This window comes from Rhamphochromis longiceps, linkage group LG15, assembly GCF_057381845.1.
Source record: "Rhamphochromis longiceps isolate RC_006_pf linkage group LG15, R_longiceps_female_GT1.1, whole genome shotgun sequence".
Lineage (NCBI taxonomy): Eukaryota > Metazoa > Chordata > Actinopteri > Cichliformes > Cichlidae > Rhamphochromis > Rhamphochromis longiceps.
This window is the reverse complement of record NC_140571.1, coordinates 12,266,679-12,287,804: the sequence shown is the minus strand read 5'-3', so window position 1 is coordinate 12,287,804 and position 21,126 is coordinate 12,266,679. Positions and strand designations below refer to the sequence as shown.

The 21,126-nt window shown below is 39.6% G+C and overlaps 2 protein-coding genes across 2 annotated transcripts in view; both read right to left on the bottom strand.

Moving 5' to 3' along the window:
• akap12b (A kinase (PRKA) anchor protein 12b) overlaps positions 1 to 14,206 on the bottom strand; it is a 52,704-nt gene extending 38,498 nt beyond the window's left edge. Inside the window, exon 1 of the mRNA XM_085381256.1 lies at positions 13,952 to 14,206. Within this exon, the coding sequence (XP_085237382.1) occupies positions 13,952 to 14,086 (135 nt within the window). The 5' untranslated portion in view covers positions 14,087 to 14,206. The remainder of the gene's footprint in view (positions 1 to 13,951) is intronic.
• A 4,812-nt stretch (positions 14,207 to 19,018) lies between these two features.
• Positions 19,019 to 21,126, bottom strand: part of mthfd1l (methylenetetrahydrofolate dehydrogenase (NADP+ dependent) 1 like) — a 46,451-nt gene continuing 44,343 nt past the window's right edge. The window contains exons 27-28 of the mRNA XM_085383076.1: positions 20,064 to 20,176; positions 19,019 to 19,879 (exon numbers count right to left, since the gene is read on the bottom strand). Of these exons, the coding sequence (XP_085239202.1) occupies positions 20,087 to 20,176 (90 nt within the window). The 3' untranslated portion in view covers positions 19,019 to 19,879; positions 20,064 to 20,086. The remainder of the gene's footprint in view (positions 19,880 to 20,063; positions 20,177 to 21,126) is intronic.

The window sequence follows — 21,126 nt, the reverse complement described above, 5'->3', positions numbered from 1 at the left end:
GGATATTAACCCATTAGCTTGACTTGACAGAAAAATTCTTATTTGGGTCTTTTAAATGAAGTTTCCTAACATATTGCAGTGTGCCATTTGATTTAAATGCAATGAAAACACACATGTGAGAGAAATTATATGATGAGATGAGCACTGAGGGTGGACTCTGGCAAGAAAACAACCACCTCAGTGTTGGTCTCCTCATCTTGTTACGTTCATTTATCAAGGATATATTTCAATCCTCAACTCAGTGAAGCTGTGAATGGTTGTTTGTGGTTACATAGTAACACTTTGAGAGGTTTCAAGCAAAACCTTCTGCTATATGTTTCTAATCATTTAGTAACAGCATTTGTGTGTCAAGATCCCATTTAGAGCCAAGGTAAGGCAGTTTAATGTACTCAGCATATGGTTTGGGCTAACAGCACCTTTAGTTAGGCAAATAGGGTCGCCTACATTGGAGCTGGACTGTTTCATTATCCTTAGTTTGTGACATAGGCTACAAAATTGTTTTTCTTTGTCCTCTCACCCCCAACTGGTCACAGCAGATGGCTGCCTCCCCTACCTCCCAGGCTTTTTCCTGTTAAAAGGGTTTTTTTCCTTCCCACTGTCGCCAAGTCATTTACTCATAGGGGTCATCTGATTCTCTTTATAGGGTGTTTATCTTAAGATATAAAGCACCTTGAAGGTACTGTTGTTGTGATTTGGCGGTATATAAATAAAAATGAATTGCCTTGACTTAAATTTAAATAAGTGCAAGTGAAGTCTTAAATTGTTAGGCTGGACTGTCTATTTTCCCACAAAAAGAGAAACTATCCAGTGAGCGGCAGTTCTCTGGGAGAAAATGGCTTGACTAGAAGTTAGAGTAGAATGACAGCTTTGAGCTAATAGGAAGGTAACAGTAACTTAAATAGGAGTAACTTTAATAGTAACTTAAAATGAATGCAGAATAGGTCAAACCTTAAAGCAGATGGGCTACAGCAACAGATCACACCAGGTGCCACTTACGTCTAAGAACAGGAAAGACTACATATCACACGAGTGCTTCAAAAATGGATAAAAGATAATCGGAAAAATTAGGCCTGCTCTGAAAAAAGCCTCAATTTCTGCAACATTTCGTAGGGTGAGAATTTTACCTCAAATTGCTTTCTTGAACATAACAATGAGTTACTCAAAACCACAGTCACCACATCTGATGATGTGGTCTCAGAGTAATGTTTCCAGCACCTTGTCGAATCTTGGTATGAAAAATTAGGCTGTTCTATAAATATTATGAGCATTTGACAGATTTAGCACGTTAAATCTGATTGAGGCAGAGGTGTTATAAGACTACAATAAAGATAGGAGTTAATACAGTAAGCACACCTCAGCTGTGAGGATTACAGTGACCACACTGCCCCACACGAGCATCTCCGAAAAAGCAGCTGTGCACAGGCTATGACTCACTGTTTGTCCTTCAAATACCCCGACTCTCACCAGAACACACAAACACACACCGGTACCGGAAACACACATACACACACAAAACATGACCTCATACGTCTTCCACTGCGCTCCGTGATGCAGCTAGTGCTGCATCAGGACCGAAGCTGATGAAAAATGGATGTGTTAAAAAGAGCAACAGAAAGGAAGGCAGCGAGCGAGGTGAGTGAGTGCAAGAGAGGGTGTGTGGGGGGGAGCTATGAATTATACGATTTTTCTACCTCTTAAAGCCCTAAAAAAAAACAACAAAAAAAAGGACTATTTAATGAAAAAGAATGCTACTGCTTTGTTTTTTCAAAGCTAAAAACAAGGATGCCATCATCTTAAATACGTGGCTTAATTTCACACTTGTTTACACTAAGCCGCATGTAATTGTTTCCATTAGCCTCACAGCAGATCAGATGAACCTGTGTGGGGCGTGTGAAAGGACTACACATGATCATGTCTGTGGAATTTCAACATAATTGCTTGGTTATAAAATCAAAGGGAATACTCTTTTAGGGCTATTTCCACCCTTTTTGCCCATTGTGCCCCACTCTGTTTCAACAAACAGGCTGAGAGGCAGACAGCAAAATACAGAAAGCGACTGTAAGTCCACGCTGTGCAGAGCATGAGCTCAGAGGTGTGGGGAAAGATAAAATGATGACTCACGAAGCTGCGAAAGAAGAAAGCAGAGGCAAGGCTGACAAGCGAATCCAGCAAGCTCTTAATGGAGTTGAGGTGGGATGTTAACTGAATTGAGGGACTTCAAACTGTGCAAAAACCACATGACTCATGCCCGATGAGCACCACACGAAGGACACTGCTAGAAGAGCAAACGCCTTAACTAAAACTCCTCAAATCACATTCCCTGGGTCATGCAAACAGAATTGTTGGATAGGCGTGGCCCTGTAAAGCAATTATACTTTAATCATATTATGTGTACGATCGTAACCTAACTGTGAAAGGTTGTGCATACTCATCAATTTAATGTAATGTGCAAATAACATTTTGAAACCATTAAAATGAAGTGATTATTGAACCATCTGGAGTTTTTTTAAATGAAATAAATATTAAATTGCATATATGAGTTTTAATTTGCAACATGTTTGCTACATCTGGCATTATTTATTTTTATTTATTTATTTATTTTTGCAATTTATTTAGATTTTTCTGGAGGAAAACAAAATCACTCTGGTGATGTAGAAGGCTCAAAAATTTATATATCAAATATAACACACTAGGCATTCAGGGGACAATAACTCTTGAGGCTTTCCACTCTGCTTTATCTTTGCTTCCACATGAAGACACAAAACTGGGCAAAGCAGTGTTGAAAGGCTGCACATATTAGGGATGCTGATGTGGGAGAATCAGTCCAATCAAAATGATTGATTTGGACAGAGTAGCTATAACGGTCCCTGCGGGACAGTGGACAAGACAAGTCTGGCAGGGCAAACCTGAGATATTCAATAACGTATCATCACCACAAGACAACAGTTCCCAGTTCTCAAAACCTCCTCCCACCATCTCCACAGAAAAGGAGAAAAGAAAAACAGTGTAACGTCTAAAGTGAATAAAATAATTTTCTTATTTCTGGTGACGCACTTAAATTACATCACTAACAAAATAGCAAACATGTCCAACACCTGATTAGCTCCATGTCTCTTTTTTCTGTGTTTATAATGGTTACAATAATAAATGGGCGGTGTCATTATACACGCATGGGGTCAGAGGTCAAGTTTTCTGAAAATCTCGTGAATGCGATAACTCGAGGAGGAAGTCACGTAGGTTTTTCAAACTGATACTATAAGGGTATATACAAAAAAATCGCAGTGGCCTTAAGTTCAACATGGCCTAAAGGTTAGAGGTCATCTCACATGTAAAACATCCCCAGTTCCAGGGGATCCCCAAGCCTCACGGGGCATAAAGTAATGTACTCCTAGAGTCAATCCCAGGATAAAAGGGAAGGTTTTATCAGGAGGACCATGTGCCATAAAATCTGAGCCAAATCAAACATGTGGATGAATCTGCTCTGGGAAATAAGGGAGCTGCTTGTGTCTTAAAATTACTGCAAAAGCCGCAGTTTCAAGGTGTGTACTAGTTATGATCAACTTAAAATGTAAGTGTTCTTCAGTATGAGGAGCTAAAGGCTTCCAGTGTCTAAAGTAGTCTATTGCTTATCCCCAGCTGCAGAAGGCTCCATAATGTAGTGGTTATCTGCTCTGGTTATTGGCAAACAAAAGGTCACTGGTTTGATTCCAGTTAGAGACAAATCTATGGAAGCCCATTTCCGCCACTAAAAAAAGTATCCGTATTTTTCTCGAAATTTCAACTTATTAACTTTGAGAAAAGTAACTCGACATTTTGAGTTAGCTCTGCCAATCAGTAATCTACGTGAATGATGTCATTTTCTTGCTACCTGGGAGGATATAGCGCAATGCACACTCAAAACCGTACTGCAACAAATTGGCGCTTTGGAGAGTACGTTTGCTCATAGTAACGGCATGTGATTCAGCTAATAACAAAAAGATGTGATCATTTGTGAAGCCACGCTGAAAATACTCAGCAATTTGTGCATTCATGACTGGCTGGTAGCTTAGCTGTAGCATTTGTAGCTGAGCGCTTCAGCTTCCGGGTAACAAGGAAATGATGTCATTCACGTGGATTACTGATTGGCAGCTCTAACTCGAAATTTTAAGTTACTTTTCTCAAAATTTCAAGTTAATAAGTCGAAATTTCGAGAAAATAACTAAAAATTTCGATTCAGCGCTGCTAACTGTTATGGAAACTTTTGTTTGTTTGTTTTTTAGTAGCGGAAATGGGCTTCCATACATATCGCATTTAGGGTTACAGCAGGAAGGTGTATATTTTTGCTTAAAAATGCAGAGCTCCCTGCTGTTGGAACCCGTAGAAAGTATCTTTATTTGTCAGCAACTGCAGAACACATCAAGAAATAATCTCATTTTCAAGAAACAAAAAACTTTTCTTTCTCTTCTTTCGGTGGATTTTACTTCTAGCTGCATCACATTCACATACACGTACACTGCAGATTTGTAGGGAAAAATATACAGTTTTCAGTATTATGAGAAGAAGCAGACACTAACTGCATTTTAATAGAATTTGTTTCAGTTCATTTGAATCATTTCTTGATGTAAATGCTTAATGATATGCAGGGTAAACAGCTTATTGGATAATTAGGTGGAAAAAAGAGGCGGAAACACAAAAGACGCCAGTAAAAGAAAAACAAACTAAAAAACAGAAAAAAAATATTATATAATGTTTCAATGCAGTTTTTTCCCCCAAGTGCTGATGGGTAAAGAGGAACAAAAGACCCCTGGTTTTTCACATCCTCAAACACCCACGCCTGTTTTTATGGATCTGGCAGTGTATCTGAGAGATGTGTGAGCAATTAGAACAGACCAATTAGAAGTGAGACACTTCCTGTTTACCTCAACAAGAGCAGGAAAAAAAACTTTCTAAATTTGATTTCCCTTTTAGAAAAAAAAAAACCATGGGAGGTTCATTATTTGTTGTAGTTTAATTGTGCTTGCACCTATATTATAATAAAGTAATATAAAATACTTATCAGTCACTTCATTAGGTATACTCCTTAACACAAATATCTAATCAACCAAACACACTGAAGCTATTTAGTGCATTTAGCCCCCAGTGGCTGTGACAAACAAAAACTACCAAAATATTAACGTGGAAGTAAAAAAATGGCTGTTTTTGAATATTTTAATTCATTGTCATTGTTGTAATTCTGCAGATTCCTCAGTTGTAAAAATGTGATAAACCGTAGGATAACCTGTGTCTATCACCTGTAGCCTCATCCTCATTATTCTGCTCAACCTCCAAAGCTGTGGTACGAACAGGTGTTTACAAAAAAAGGTCACTAAGAAGGCTTTTATTTGACTCATATGCACAAAAACGTGGTATAAAATCATGCCTTGCATAATTTTAATGGTGTGCATCACCTTTATGATAAAACTCACTGATGTTTTATGGCTCTATAGAATTTTATTTTAAATCAAAATTTGCTCAAAATGGTTCTTTAGATAGTAGATTGCTAACCCTTCATATGACATATAAGGCACATGTCATATATAAGCTGTATGATTGTTGCATTGTTTATATTAATCACTGATTCTGTTTAGGGTTACATGAGCGTATCTCAGCTGTAATTAGGAAAGAGTTGGGGTACACCCTGTATAGGTTGCCAGTCCATCACAGTCTATTTACATCTGAATTTAACCAACAAGTATGTCTGAAGTAAAACCAACATCCAACTGGTGGACATCCCCAGGTAGTGGGGACTAGAAACTGTTCCTGAGAGTTGTTAACTCACTAAAATCTCAATCATTACATGTTACAGGTGTTTAAAAGGGCGTCATCACCGGGGCGGGGAGGTGAAACGTCTGTTTGTGCTGAAACTTTTTCTGCCTCGATGAAGCTTCTAAATTTGAAATGTTTGTGTGCCTTTGTTTTCTTCCTTAATATAAAGTTGATAAAACTGCTGAATGAAGCAGGTAGCTGTAACTGCAGAGTGGAAAGTAAATCAATGTTCATTCACTCACATTATCCTGTGATGGCAGTAACAGTCTTTAGCACGTTTCTTTCTTTCTTTCTTTTTACCTGAGCCTATTTTCATTCAACCTCTATCATCAGTGTCCTTTTAAAATCAGGCCAAAGGGAGGACTGAGAACACAATTGACTGATTCATCTGGCTTTGTGTCACACTGGCAGGCCCCCCATGTAACTCTCTCTTTCTCAAACTTTTTTCTCCCTGTGCTCCATGCTCGCCCCCTCTTCTCATTGTCCACCCAAAATGCATTTCTTCACCCCCCCTCCCCTGGTGCACAGAGGGGCTTCCTCACTTGTCTCCATGCCGGCCCATCCTCAATGGATCTTCTGTCTGACCCCCTTCCGCCTCCCTCTCATCTCTCCCTCCAAACAGGATAATCAGAGCCAGAGCAGCGTCTGATCAGCCGCAGCTCATTACACAGGAACGTACGAGCTTTAATCAGCGCACATTACATTACATAACATGACGTTGGATCATTGGAGTCACCTGCCGCTGCCTCTGCGAGGGGAGGAGGATCTGACTCCCATCCTAGGCCTCGTGTCTAGGTGGGTATTTGCAGTGCGCTTGCTCTGTTTAATCTCAAAGTCTCTGTGCATGCGACTTAAAACAATAAGAATTTACTTTTGCAACTCTGACACTGCATTGAGAGACACCTCCCATCCAACTCCAATTTAACTGGGCTGCAAAAAAGGAAACTAAAGAGAACACATGCACTGTGATACATTCTGACTGCAGGATCCCTGCATCCCTTTGCACTCCAAGCCCAGTAACGTCCTAAAGCTGAAGCAGCAACCCTACAAACACCGAAATCTTCCAGTGTGCTCAAAGAACTGAGATCCCGCAGTGCAACATTAATTTCACGAGTCCAAAGGCCTCTAAAATCCATACCCATAAATCATCATAAGACTGAAACCTTCTCCTTATGAACAATGTCCGTACTGTTTCCATGATATACACTCATAACAAGGAAACACTGTCTTCTGCAGACACCACTGTCAGGCTGTACATTAACCTAAAATGAAGGTCACAGTGCCATAATTAACTTTCCATGTAAGCAGGAGCTCTGAATGGAAGGTGCCCGTGAAAAGTGCCTAACAAATACTTGTGAATGTTCAGCTCGGGAATACATGATAAAGATTTAATCTGTAAAAGATATCATTTCACTCCAAGAGGAGTAAAATAAACCTACATCAGACTGTAACAGCCACCACTAAACGGAGGAGGCCTACAGTGCCACTGATCATCACCTTACAGTCAGTATGGTTTAGTAGCTTGTAGAATCATTTTCTGTATGACTTTATCAGGATCTCACACTGTAGTGGAGGAATTTTGGTTCACACTTCTTTACAACATTACTTCAGTTCATTGAGGTTTGTTGGCAGCTCTCTTGAGGTCCCACCACAGCATTTCAATCAGTTTGCAGTCTTTACTTTGTCTGGGCGATTGCAATGTCATGAGTCTTTTCTTTTGGAGTCATTCTTTTGTGCTTGGCATCATTTTCCTTTTGCACGGCTAAACGTTTTGTTGTCAGACCGACGGCTTCACATTTGGACTCTGGGACACGTTGGTACATGGTCAGCTCAGTGAGTGCGAGGTGTCCAGGTACTGTCTCTTCAAAACAAGCCTAAAATATTGGCCCAGCCTTACGGGGTTTATTTTGCAGTTTCTCTGAGTATTGCACAGTCTGAATTTGAGATGGATCTGCTTGGACATCCGCTCCTGAGAAGCTAATGTCATTATGTTAACACACAACTGATTAGTCCAGACCAGCAAATTTCCAGAAATCCTGCTTTTTTGCAGGTGCTCACACATGTATTCGATAATCAGCACCTGGATTTTACTTATCCTCTTAATTTCTACAGAGGCAGTAAGGATGCACTTAGTTTTTCACAGTGCCTCACACCTCAAAAACCCAAAGGTGTCACATCATGGTCACATGTTACCTCAGCCACTATCAGGGTGCTTACAATCACACAGTTAAGTTAAATGGCAGCACGCTCGATAGCTCGATAGCTTTTCAGATCAGAGCTGCAGAATAGCGATTAGGAATAATCCTCACAGTACCATCACATTAAACTTCAGCTATGCTAATATTTCATAACTTATATTTCTTTTCATACTTTTGCAAACATTATTACTTTTTTCCATGAGTATTTTGCAGGGGTCTTTCTCTGTAGAAATCCTTCCCTGCAAAGATCTGATGCTCATGACCATCCCGACCCAGGTGATGACCCCTGGAAACTTTTCCAGGCATTGCTGAATCACTCTAATCAATATTAAATAATCAGAGAGCTAAGAAGACCTTTGCTTTAAACAATTTGCTCCTATGTATTAATCATAAATGTATGCACTGACCATCAGGTAGCAAGTATTCCCAAATTTTGCAAGGTTTTATATCTTTATTCTTAAAAATTCAGGCTTAATATTTTAGGAGTTTTTCACAAGAGGAGGTTACATGTTGTGCTCCGAACAGAATCCAGTGCAGCAGATTCTATATCTATAGACTACATTCTAGCTATATTATGTATAAAAGCATTATAGAGAGACAAGAAGAAGGAGTTGTAGTACTGTGAAATCTAAATTCTTTGATTCTTCATTTTAACTATTTTTTTCATTTGTGTTGGCCAAACTTGTTTATTTTCTTATTTTGAGCCTCTAAGTTCACAGAGTATGTCATGTAAACAGCAGCAAAGCCAGCAGAGCTGGGTTAAAGAAAAACATTTTTGCGTTAAAAAGAAAAAAGTCTCGGAAACACCTACTTAAATTACAAGCGTAATGTGATCGTTTTGATACCACTGGTGAGGTCGAGGAGACAGAGAGGTATGAGCAAGGCGGGCCGTGGCGCTGGTGGAGAGGGAGACATTTCTAACATTCCTCTGTGGAGTCAGGAGGATATTTATTGACTGCGTATCAAGCACGAAGGCTCCAACCGCTACAACCAACAAAGCACTCACACGCTTCCCGCTCTCGCCCTAAAATACAACATATTATACAAATGTACGTGAAAATAGACCCTTAAAGATTACATGCTTTGTCTAACTCTGATGTTTGTTCTGAATAAATGGATTTAAAATATCTGTTTTCATCTTAGATAGACGTGTATCACTTACAGAGAAAACAGCAGTTTTCCAGCGACTCCTTTCTTTTGGTTCAAGTATAAAATACTTGGGAGCCACAGACAAGGTCATGGTTCTCCTCTGTGCTGGACGACACACAGGTTTAAAAGGAAAACAGCAAGAAAACGTCTGAAGTCCTGACTAGAGGTCAAATACCTGTCAGTTTAACTGACGTGGAAGTATTTGTTTAGTCTTTAAAATCTCACTTTCATACAAAACACAGCCAAAGCTCTAGCTTCTGGCTTCTTTTAATTAGATTATGTGTGCCCGTTGTTGAGATTTTTATTTGCTGGACAAACAAGTGATTCATTAAAAAAAAAAAAAAAAACTTTAGGAAGGTTTTAGTTTGAGGAGTTTTTTTTAAAGACATTATTAAAAAAGTAACAGATCAGGGAATGAAGAAAACAACAGAAACCAGAAAACATGTCAAAGGTTTAAACTGAGAAAATGAACTATTTTGAGAAAAAACGGGTTAATTTGGCAACAGGTGAGCAAAATGAATGGACATAACAAAAGAGCATCTTGTAGAGGCTGAGCTTCTCAGAGTTGAAGATTGGCAGAGGTTCAACAATTGTGAAGACTTTGATCATCTCATCATCTATGGTATATAATATCACAGAAAGATGGCTTCAGTTCATTTAGGCTGTTCTGTGCTCAGACAAATCGAAATGTGAAATTCTTTTAGGAAAACGTGAACACAGCAACATCTTCTACACATTAAAGAGCGTGTCATCAGCACTCAAAAGCTTAAATCTCTGATGATATGGGGGTGTGGTAGTGCCTATAGAATGGGCAGCTTGCACATCTGGAAAGGCACCATCAGTACTGAAAGGCATACAAAGGATTTAAAGCAACATATGCTCCCACCCAGGTAGGGATGGGTATTGATAAGATTTTCACGATTCTGATCCCCACTCCTCTCTGGAGGGGAGAGGGAGGGGAAACAGGAGGACAAAGGAGGGGGGAACAACTAAGCTGTAGTGCCTCTTCACCTCACTGTGCAATACCTTTTGTGCAATACTTTTGTAAACAGTCAACAGTGCAATAGACTCAATACTTGAAATGTGCAATTCACTTGTATTTTTATTTTTTATTCCTATTTACTCTATTTATCCCCTTCGTATATTTTATTTATATTGTCTCTGTATTTATATATGTGTGTGTGTGTGTGTGTGTGTGTGTGTATATATAATATTCTGTAACTCTGTAACTTCTGTCGGTGCTGTGCTTTTTTGGAAATCGAATTTCCCAGAGGAACCCACCCGAGGGATTAATAAAGTTCTATCTTATCTTATCTTATTTTCGATTCTGTTTAACAATTCGATTCTTTATCTATTCTCTTATTGATTCTTATTTTTAAAAAAGGAGAACACTAAGGTCGAATAGCTTAGAACTTTATTTTATATCTTCTCTTTGAACAAGATAGAAATTTAGGAGTAACATGGCCTTACAAACCCAACAGTGAGATCTTAAGAGATCCAGCCTACGGCTCTTCAATGGGGTGTCACAGGGTCCCCAGGAAAAAAAATGTAAATGTAAAATAATAACATAAATATTCTTCTGTAGCAATAACAAAGTATAACATAAATTATTCTGTAACAATTACACAAGAATATCCAGTAATGTCCCTGCCTACAATTAAACACATTCACTTACCGAAAATCGGAGCATCTGCTGTGCAAGCCTTTTACCACAAACTTAGTCACTGCTCGGTGACATTCGTCTATCATGGCCTGAAAGGAGACGCTACCAGTAGACTGCAGCGAGAACTGCCAGCATCTGAGCCAGCCTCTGTCTGTCTCTCTCATCATGGTCACCTAAATGCACAGTAATGGCAGGTTTTGTAATAAGGCAGATCGCGCTAACATAATACCTGCCGCATTAACGGGAGAGGACGTGCAAACGTTACCGCTGCTGCTGGGTTGAGATTCACGAATCCGGAGCGGAATTAAAAACATGACATTCATTTAAGGTCATCGCGTGTTTTGTGAGCTTTTGCATATTCGTAGTGTTTCCTCCCTTAAATGAAATATCTACTTTGTAAGTATTGCAAGTTGTCATCCGTTCTCGTAAAGTATAATCAAACTTTTGAGCGTTTGAGCCGCTTAGGCGCCATGTTTCCTGCCAGGTAAATGACGCTCCGTAACGTGTTGACGTCATTCGGGGCGACTGGAATTGATAAGGGAATCGTTTGCAAAAATGGCAAACAATTCCAAGGAATTGAAACAGTGGGAACCGGTTCTCAACATGAACCGGTTTTCGATACCCATCCTACACCCAGGTCTCCCCAACAAACTCTTGGCAAAAGAACGAATGAAGAAATTGAATGAACTGATACTTTTCTCAAAATGTTTCCTTTTCTCATTTTAGACATGTGATGGGTTTTCTTTTCAGTGGAAGTGGCGTTGAAAAGAATCAGCAGCAACATCTTCTCTGCGAGTGGTGACTCTTACTCGAGAACACGCAAACCTTGTTTTCAGTGTTGTTTCCATGCAGGTGGTATTTTCCCTTTTACTGAACCACACATACTAAACAAACCACTAGAGAAGAAAACATCCATTTACCCATGACTAGAGGCTCATGCTTGCGACAGCGTGCAAAGTCAGATCGCTCCAGCTGAGAGGAAAAGTTAGTAAATTTCACTTTTTTTCGAGGGGGTAAAAAGTCTTCTTAAAGATCCGTGACTCTGCTCCAATTAGAAATAAAGGTCTGTCCTACAAATTCTCATATTTTTCCACAAATAACTAATATTTGATACTAGCTGGTAATTACTGATGTAGAAACAGCAAAACAGCATGACTGGAAATTTACTGTCAGTGGCAGAGACGTAGACTGGGAATCACAAACTGTTCCAACCTGTCACGGTTGAAATCACAGAGAATAAAAGATGTACCTAAAACACCCCGGGACGTTTGAAATATTGCATATGACAAAGTCCCCACAGTTACTTGGAAATAAAAGTGAAAACACTGCAATCCATGATGACGCCTGAGATAAGAGCTCGAGGCTTGAGGCTAAAATGTCCAACCACCACACAGACGTTCTTTGGAAATAAACAAGAAGCAACGACCGTGATTCAAATCTGGATTAGATTCTTAATGTACCCCCGCCCCTTTCCCCCCCATCACCACCACCCCCACCAACACCTCCCACCCAAAGTATCATGTGACCTTTCTGCTGACCTTAAAGAGACTGAGATGAGCCACGAAATGTAACCTGTTGCCCTCTAATCTATAAAACACTCAATAAATCCGATGGGTTATGTGAGGCGTGAACAGAGCAGAAGGTGAAGACATAAATAGTTCTTAGTAGGCACTTTCCAAATATGCATTCACACAATACTGAGCAACTGACACATTGGTAAGAGTGCAGTGTTTGCAGGATACCTCAGGTGGTGGCAGCTGGACCCCAGCATGGTCCAGGGCTAAAGCAGTGAAAACAGCATATTAGCTTTTTGGAATAGGGATATTTTATATAATTTTAATTTCAAATGTGGAAAAAAACAAAACGAAAGTTTAAAAAAAATAAAGAAATAAAAATACATTCATTATCTTTAAATTCTCTGCTGTCTGCGCAGGCAGCGTCTTGCACTTTCAGAGGGACTCGGGAAGTGTCATCTGACTTAAATGTGACACTAGAGTTAGAAAACTGCCCGGCATATGGGAAATGTAAAGCACTTTAATGCTGTTTACTCCTAACAGCTGAGTCACGAGATCAAAGTGCTTGATTTGATTGGATTTGATTTGAAGGGAAAGGTTTAAATAATTAGCTGATCAGTGGGCCTGTTTATTTTCCCGCATCAATCATTTCTCAAGCACAAATGCCAAACCTTCTCTGATTTCCTCTGAGAGGATTTGGTGCTAGATAAAAACTGAATGTTTTCATCTTTGTGTCTAAGACTGTTAAAGTGGTGGCACCTTGGGCTTTGAGACATTATAACAGGCATTTTAACTATTTCCTGTCTTGCAAAGATAAAATAAAAACAGGTGCTTCTTCAGTGCTCTAACATCAACATTGACATTGAACTAACAACATCACCAAAAACCTCTTGAACTGTAATGCATGTAGTTTTAAAATTATGGAATGAAAATCTGAGTATCTATCAGATTTCTGTTTATTAACACATTTCATTTTCTTAGTTTTAATTGTTTGGGGGTTTGTTTGTTTGTTTTTTACGTTTTTCTGCCATCTTTAAAAAGATGTGGGAATTACAAAGAACATTGGGATTAATAGTTTATGATGAAGTATAAAAATAACTTTTGACAATTTTTGCTGTAAAGGAACATTAATTATGCAATCATCGGTCCCTGTGAGAATCACATCCGTCATTTCTCCCGGTAAAAGCTGGCCGAAAACAGTCAAATCAATCAGTTCCTATTCTATAAAGAAAAATATGCTCGTTATCCGGGACTAAACGATGGCCTGTGTGGCTGTAAACCTGGACCAAGCTGAGCTGCTGCTGGCGTTTTATTACTGCGGGACTGCAGACTCGAGCCATTACTCAGCAAAAACAGCGTCAGGCGCACATGGAGCTGGTGCGCTGCAGCACATTACTCATGCACACAGCGAAGCACATGATTTGAGGCTGGGGAGGCGGGATGGGGGGCGACAGGTATGTTTGCAAACATGTAGGTAAACTCACAATAAATGCACAAAACGACAGCTTTTACAGCTGGAAGCAGACGCAGATACAGCCCCCCGCAACCGGGTCTGTCTCTGCTCACCGTGCAGGGCTGGGGGTGGGGGGGGGGGGGTCTTGTTTACTGTGACAGAGCTAAAAAGGCGCAAGTGTCGGCTGTACCTTGCTGTCCAGGACGCTGTCTCCCTCCTGGTGCGCCTTCACTTCTGCGCTGAGATCCCCGGCGGAGGCTGAAGCTGAGGCTGAGGCATCCTCCTGGCTCTTCCCGTCCTGCTGCGCTGAGTTCTGTGCTCCCATGGCCAACTCTTTTCGTCTTTGGCTACTTACGGTCTAAAAAAGCCTCCGCAATAAACGCAGCCAGAGCAGAACTACTGTGTTTAGGGAGCAAATATCCAAAGCGTCCGATGTACGATGCAGCTCCGCCGCGGGGTGGCCTGGATCTGGAGTGATGAAGCGTCGGGACTGGCAAACTCTTTCAGGACGCCCCCACCTCCTGCATCTCCCGTCAGTATCACATGGGGGGCTCCGGTGTGCAGCGGCACGCCTTGCAGGAGCAGAGCCGGTGCTGATGGAGGATAAACAAACGAGGGAAGAGGAGGGCAAGTAATTAAAAGGATAAAGGGCCTTTTATTCACACGCCGCATTAATCCGTTAGTTTTGTTCTGTTCCTGTAAATTAAATTTGAGCAATTTTAAAAACACAGCAATGACACGAGGGCAGAAATCCGACAAGTTTGAGCAGAAGTGGCAAACATCATAAGTGCAGACTTATAATTCAAGTGGTTTAACAACAAAAATGCATTCATTTTTTTTAGGAATTAAAGACATTTTTATGCATAGAGCCCGATTTTCAGAGGTGCAGCTAAGACCTCTTCCCTTGTTGTCATGACAAATTTAATCAAAGATGCGGTTCATTCAGAATTTTGAACTTGCATTTAGTATCTTTTCACTGGAATATCTAACATGAGAAAAGAAGATAACAAAAGGTGGTTAAGAGGTGCAAACCACTGGTTACACTCTAGAACACGATTTGACTTTGCCAGATAGATAGATAGATAGATAGATAGATAGATAGATAGATAGATAGATAGATAGATAGATAGATAGATAGATAGATAGATAGATAGATAGATAGATAGATAGATAGATAGATAGATAGATAGATAGATAGATAGATAAATGTGCTTTAAAGCAACATACACTGATCTTTATTCTTGCACCAGAATGATAGGAAGAGACAAGTATAGAGAGGGAAAGAGGACAGCTTGTGATCGGTCATACATGGTGAAGGAAAGTAAATGTATGGCTGCAGAGGAACTGGCTCACTAGTGTTTTTTTGATGACAGAAATAGCAGGATGAACTGTGAAGTGTACAGAGTTACACTCTCTGCTCAGATTCAGACAAATGCTACAAAATTAGTCATACAGCATTTTACAGTCCAAATGGATAATGACCCAAAGCTCACTGCAAAAGCAACCTGAGACTTTCTCACAAAGAAATGAGAAATGGCCACGTCAGTCACTTGATCTTAACCCAAACAGAGTATGCTTTTCAGATATTTAATGCAAAACTGAATGCAGAAGAACCCACAAACAAGTGACGATGAGTGGCAGGGTGATTTGTGTCAGAGTGACGGCAGCAAAATAGTAGTTAGACATGCTGGGCAGAGCTGAAGATGCAGGATGGACAGAATTACAAGTCCATGAGAGAGACAGCTCAGGTTGATCAGTTTGGAGACAAAGTTAGAGAAGAGGATGACAGGGGTAGGGTAAGACTTCTCCTCCTGTTTAAAAAGGTTCTCCTGGCTTTACTTTGACATCCACCTTATCTTGGATCATGCATTTTAATCCCCCTCCCCATGAGGAAGTGCTTTGGCAACAGTGGGAAGGAAAAACTCCCTTTTAACAGGAAGAAAACTCATTTTGTGTTGCAGAGAGAACAATCTTTCTTGTGCTTCGTGTAAAAACACTAACACAACCTTCATAACACTTGCAACACAACAAACAGTTTCTCTGTTATTCCAGCTGAATTCGCTCCATGATGTAATCTCTCTGTCTGACATCTCTTTAGATCCTAATTTTTAATCTTGTTTACATTTTGCTGTGATTCATTGTTCTGATGAAGTCTGTGTACAGTTGCTCTGGTTTACAGAACTGGTTTGTAGGTAATTGTAATTGTAGGTTGAGCCAATGTGTCATTTTGTTTGGAATTTTTGAACACACAAATTACAGTCCAAGCATTTAAAGCCAAGTTCACACACGCCTTAGGGTCCCGACAGCTAAACCAAAACACAAACCCAAGCATGTAGTGCAACAACACAAATTAAGACTTTACACAGAGAAACACTCAGAGATAACAGGATATAACCAGTCAAACAGTAAAACACACAGGACACATTATACAACTATGAAACAATAACAGCAACATGAACTGATAGGGACTGGAGATCATCTGCTACTTACTGGTAATATAAGGGGGACTCATTTAAAGCAACATACACTGATCTTTATGACCACTCACGCTGCTTTATAAATCTTTCATTTTTTCTCCAGTAAAAATAGCTTTGTGTCATGGAGACTTCCATCTTTGAATTTTTAAAACCCTTTTGGCTTTGTAACCTGGCTTTGACTAGGATTTATTTGAGACTTCCAGAAAGATTTGATTTAAATGTATGTCTAGAAGATAAGGCAAAATGTCTGAATCTAATAAACAATGGTAACATCATTGTTCTGATGCAGCCAAAGTGATGTTTAATGTCCCTTAGCAAGGTGCACCTCGATCAGTCCAGTTTTGGTAGCCATCATCAAGCTCCTGGCATAATTCTGCTTGGATATTTGCCCACTCTTCCTGGCATAATTGGTAGAGTTCATTGATTTGATTACTTAAAAGCAGGGACCACGCCAGGAAATCATAGCCAACAAGTTTGCAGTAGGGTTTAGGTCGGGACTTTGGGAAGATTAATCGGAAACTGGTTAGGATGATCAGAAACAATCATGCACTCAAAAAAATGAATTTGTGTGGCTGATACATGTACAAGATTCAAACTTGTAATTTGAACTAAATAATTTCATGTTTCTATGGTGAAAGTAATTAAATCATGTAGCATCTGCACGAAATTCAGCAACTTAATTTGTTCTTGTTGAGATGACATGATACAATCTAGTAAAGAGTGGTTAGTTACCTGGACTCACAAAATTCACAAGATCACATTAGATGTCAAATTGCAGGAAAAATCGCTGGAGTTTTAAGAGGCAGACAGCTACACACACACACCACGTGTATGGTATCGCTATTTATTGTGGTTTAACCTGTCAAGGACAAAAAACGTACAGAAAATTCTGCATCAAGCCTTGTAATCATAGCTTTCTTACTTTTGTTAAGCCTGGTGGTGTGATGGCTAGTGCTGTTGCCTCACAGCAAGAAGGGACTGGGTTCAAATCCACAATCTGGCTGGTTTGCAGTGTGTAATTAGAGTTAGGTTAACTGGTGATTCTAAATTACCCATGAATGTAAGTGCAAATGGTTGTTTGTCTCTATGAAATCATCAACCCCCATATTGGTTCATTAAGCAAGACTACCAGCCTTGATTAACAAAGTAGTTGTTCAAACAACAAGATTTCATTGTGTTTTCCTAAAGTTTTTCACTTGTGTAGAATGAATTAAAACAAATTTCACTTTACATACTTCAACAAATTACTTCAAGTCAATGTAAGTATACTACGTTGATCCAACGTAATCTGGTTACATTAAACCACCAAATGCCAAATGTGTTGGTTTGACATGGTCAAAAATAGGTAATTGTACTTGGTTAAATCGCGTGGAAAAAGGTGCCATGATTAAATTGTGTTCATCCAACAACAGATTTTTTTGAGTGTGGAACCACTAAGGCTCAAGCTTGCCATGAAACTCTGTCCACAGTGAAGCCAGTCTACGTTGCCATTTACTGTCCACATAGACAAGCCAAAGAAAAGTTTCGGGGAGAAAAGATAGAGCTAGTGGGCCACAGTGAAAAGATGAATGTGGAGATTTCAAGAAGAGTAACTGAACACAGTATTACAATAACACTCAGATGTAAAGCAGAGCTGACAATCTTGTAAAATCTCGAACAAACTCATGAACACCAACTGAGACAGCAAGACAGAGGGTATGTCCACACAATAAATGAGCAGTAATGTAATGCTGGTGTCACATGAAAGAGGAAAAAGGAAGCATGTTCTCATTACACTGAAAGCATTACTAGATATGTCATGCTCAGAGCTCTATGAAACAGTAACGTAAGGGTACGTTAAAGGCACAAAGCAGATACTTGCCACTTTATAGTTTTCTGCAGACCGGATGGCTCTAGAATACGATAGCATATAGACCCAGGACTGCGGAGCAGCTAGAATCTAAACTAATTGGATAACTTTCAATGGAGGACCCAGTTAATGTAGCACTTTTTTAGTATAAAAGTACTGAAACAACTGAGAGTGAATTGGATGTTTGGGGACCAGGATCATTCAGCTTCAACTATTTGGACCAATTTTCCAGAAACTCTTGGAATTCCTCTCACATGAAACATTCAACAGGACACTGTCCTTGGTACTGAAATTGGAAAATCTATTAAATCTGTCCAGAAGTGCTAAAAGATGAGAGCCTAAACAATTTCTCAGATGGAGTCAAAAACTCAATGTAAACAACTCTAACCGAACAAAACAGGGATCTGTCAGCGCATTACAGTGCAATGCCAAAGTGTACAACTTATCAACACATCTTTAAATCTGTCATCAGCTCAAAACAAGAGGGTTCAGTCTCTGTCTCTCTCTCTCTCTCTCACACACACATACACACACTAAATCTGCTGTTGGGGAGCTATTGTATAAGATTCCCAGTGCCAGATACTGCCGGGTGAACACGCAGAATATCACGGAGACTTTGAAAGTGTGGAATGCCAGCTATGACACATGTGCACACATGCACACTTGGCTTCATGCTGAAAACCCAAACACCTCATAATGACAGATGTTGCACCCTGGGGTGCTGCTGGGGGGTGAGGGGGATCATCTGTTTTCAGACACCGTTCCAAAACGCATGCGAAGAAATGAAAAAAAGCACAGAAAATCTTAAAGGTTTCATCTGTGAAAGGAGGCACGATTGTATCGCGGCATCTCAAAAAGAATCGCGAGACAACAGCAAGAAAAGAGCTCATGTCTGATGCTTGACGTAAAAACAGAAATACACAGTTTTGGAGTGAAGAAAAGGTTTATTATTACTGCTATAAGGCACTTTTGATCTTTGACAAATGAAATGTTTGACATACAGCAGCTTTCAGGATTGTACCAGATGTTTTCAGAGAGTACTACCTCTGTTTGTTTTACACTCTATGGAAAAAAAGTGAAAATGAGCTGACTTTATCTTTTCTGAAGGTAACACTTAAAGAAGCTCCAGAATCTGGTTGGTTGGTATTGTCTGAAATACCTCCAAACAACATATATAACATGACAGAAGCACAGATATTCTTGTCAAACCACAAAACAAAATAATTTACTAATACTTAAAGAAAAAACTGCTTAGAAATTATGAACATAATTGACATTTGTAGTGTTTCTCAGTGTATGTAAAGCACCTTTAACATTCAGCACCACTTAACAGATTAGGAAACTCAAAGTCACATGAGGGCGTTTTGTGCGTACACCAGCATCTTAATTGACAAGTTTGCCCACTCACTGCATTTAGGTACAAAACAACAACACTGTATTAAGACATTTGATTTTCTTTCCAGAAAAACAAACAGAAGTTAGACATCCAAGGAAACAACAAAATAAAATCCAAGAAAATGGACTCTTCTATACCCAGAAAAAAGTTGACACAAGTAGAGGATGTATGATATACATATATATGGTTGTAGGGCATGGTCTTTGGCATATGACACACGTGCAAATGCAGCATAATGCTAGTCTAATGGTCCACTAATCCTCCCTCTTCTTCCATGTTGCTTTGATGCGGATCAGCTGGGAAGAGAAAGAAATTGTTTCCTGCCAGTGGCTCAGGTTTAGATGAGCCTTATGGTGAATGCATGGAGCCCATGCTCCTGAAAACAGAGCAGGGAGCCTGGGAACAAAAAAACAAAAACAAAGATGTTTGCAGGGCCTCTGAGCCTGGAGACGCAGCAAAGTCCCAGCAGCCAGTCGATGTAACGAACTGTACTGTCAATAGCTGCTTGTGAAATATGTAAAGTGAAACAATGGCAGCTTCTTCAGAAGCATTTATATGATACAGATGAGATGATACCCACGAGAATAACGTTGGGGAGCATGCTCAGAAGAGCCCAGTGATCTCCTCCGTGACCGGGTCAAGGTCAATGTCGTAGAAACAGGGTCGTGTGGGCAGGCCAGGCATTGTGCTCATCTGAGGGAAAACACATCAGAGAAGAACCCATATTTGAACTATTATAAATCTAATTTTGATCTATTTAATTTTAATTATGTCAATCATTTACTGTAATCATGTATCAAACAAAGAGTTTGATGAGAAGTCACCAAAAAAAATGCATATATGGAAATATCAGACCACAGAATTAAGAGAATAATAACACTGCTAATCAAATGCTAGAGGTGGATTTATAAGCTACTGAATTAATGGATGTACTTAAAATCCTTTTTATGTGACAATCCACGTTTGCTAGAAATCAAAAAGGTGCTCAGATGACATTAAACTCATCAACAAACAATAGAATTTGAAAAGAAAAAAAAGAATATGTCTGTTGTCTACTATTATCCTAATCTAGTCGAATTTCAAGAAAGCTTTTAATGAGTGGACATATCCGAGGAAGCACACGCAGCTGGTACAGATCTTCTCATGAAACTGTCAGTGGCCACAAAAATCAGATAAGAAGGTAAAATTACAATCTATATAATGACCTCACATTAAGGCCGTCACCACAACACAGCTGCTCTACACCAAAACACCATCTGCCAACATTTAGCATCACAACTTGTGTAAATTAGACAGAATAGGGTCATTCCACACAAGCTCGATAACTGTAATCTAGACTTAATTTAACTCAAGGTTAGCGGTGATGAATACGCCCGCAGAAAATGGCAGCTTTGTTTTTACTGTTGTCAAAATATAAACGAAAAGAGGTCCTGCAGGTACGAGACAGTTAATAAGCGCTATGTGAAGTCAGAGAGAATCACAGTTTTGATTTGGGCATTAAGAAGCTCAACTGAGATATATCTTAGAGTTTTAAAAATAGAAAAACATAAACGGAAAAATGTTTAGAGGGCCTTGTAATTATTTTACATTAAAAAGTTTTGATCCATCACATCTGCCAGAAAGACTTCGTGTTTAAGTTTCTG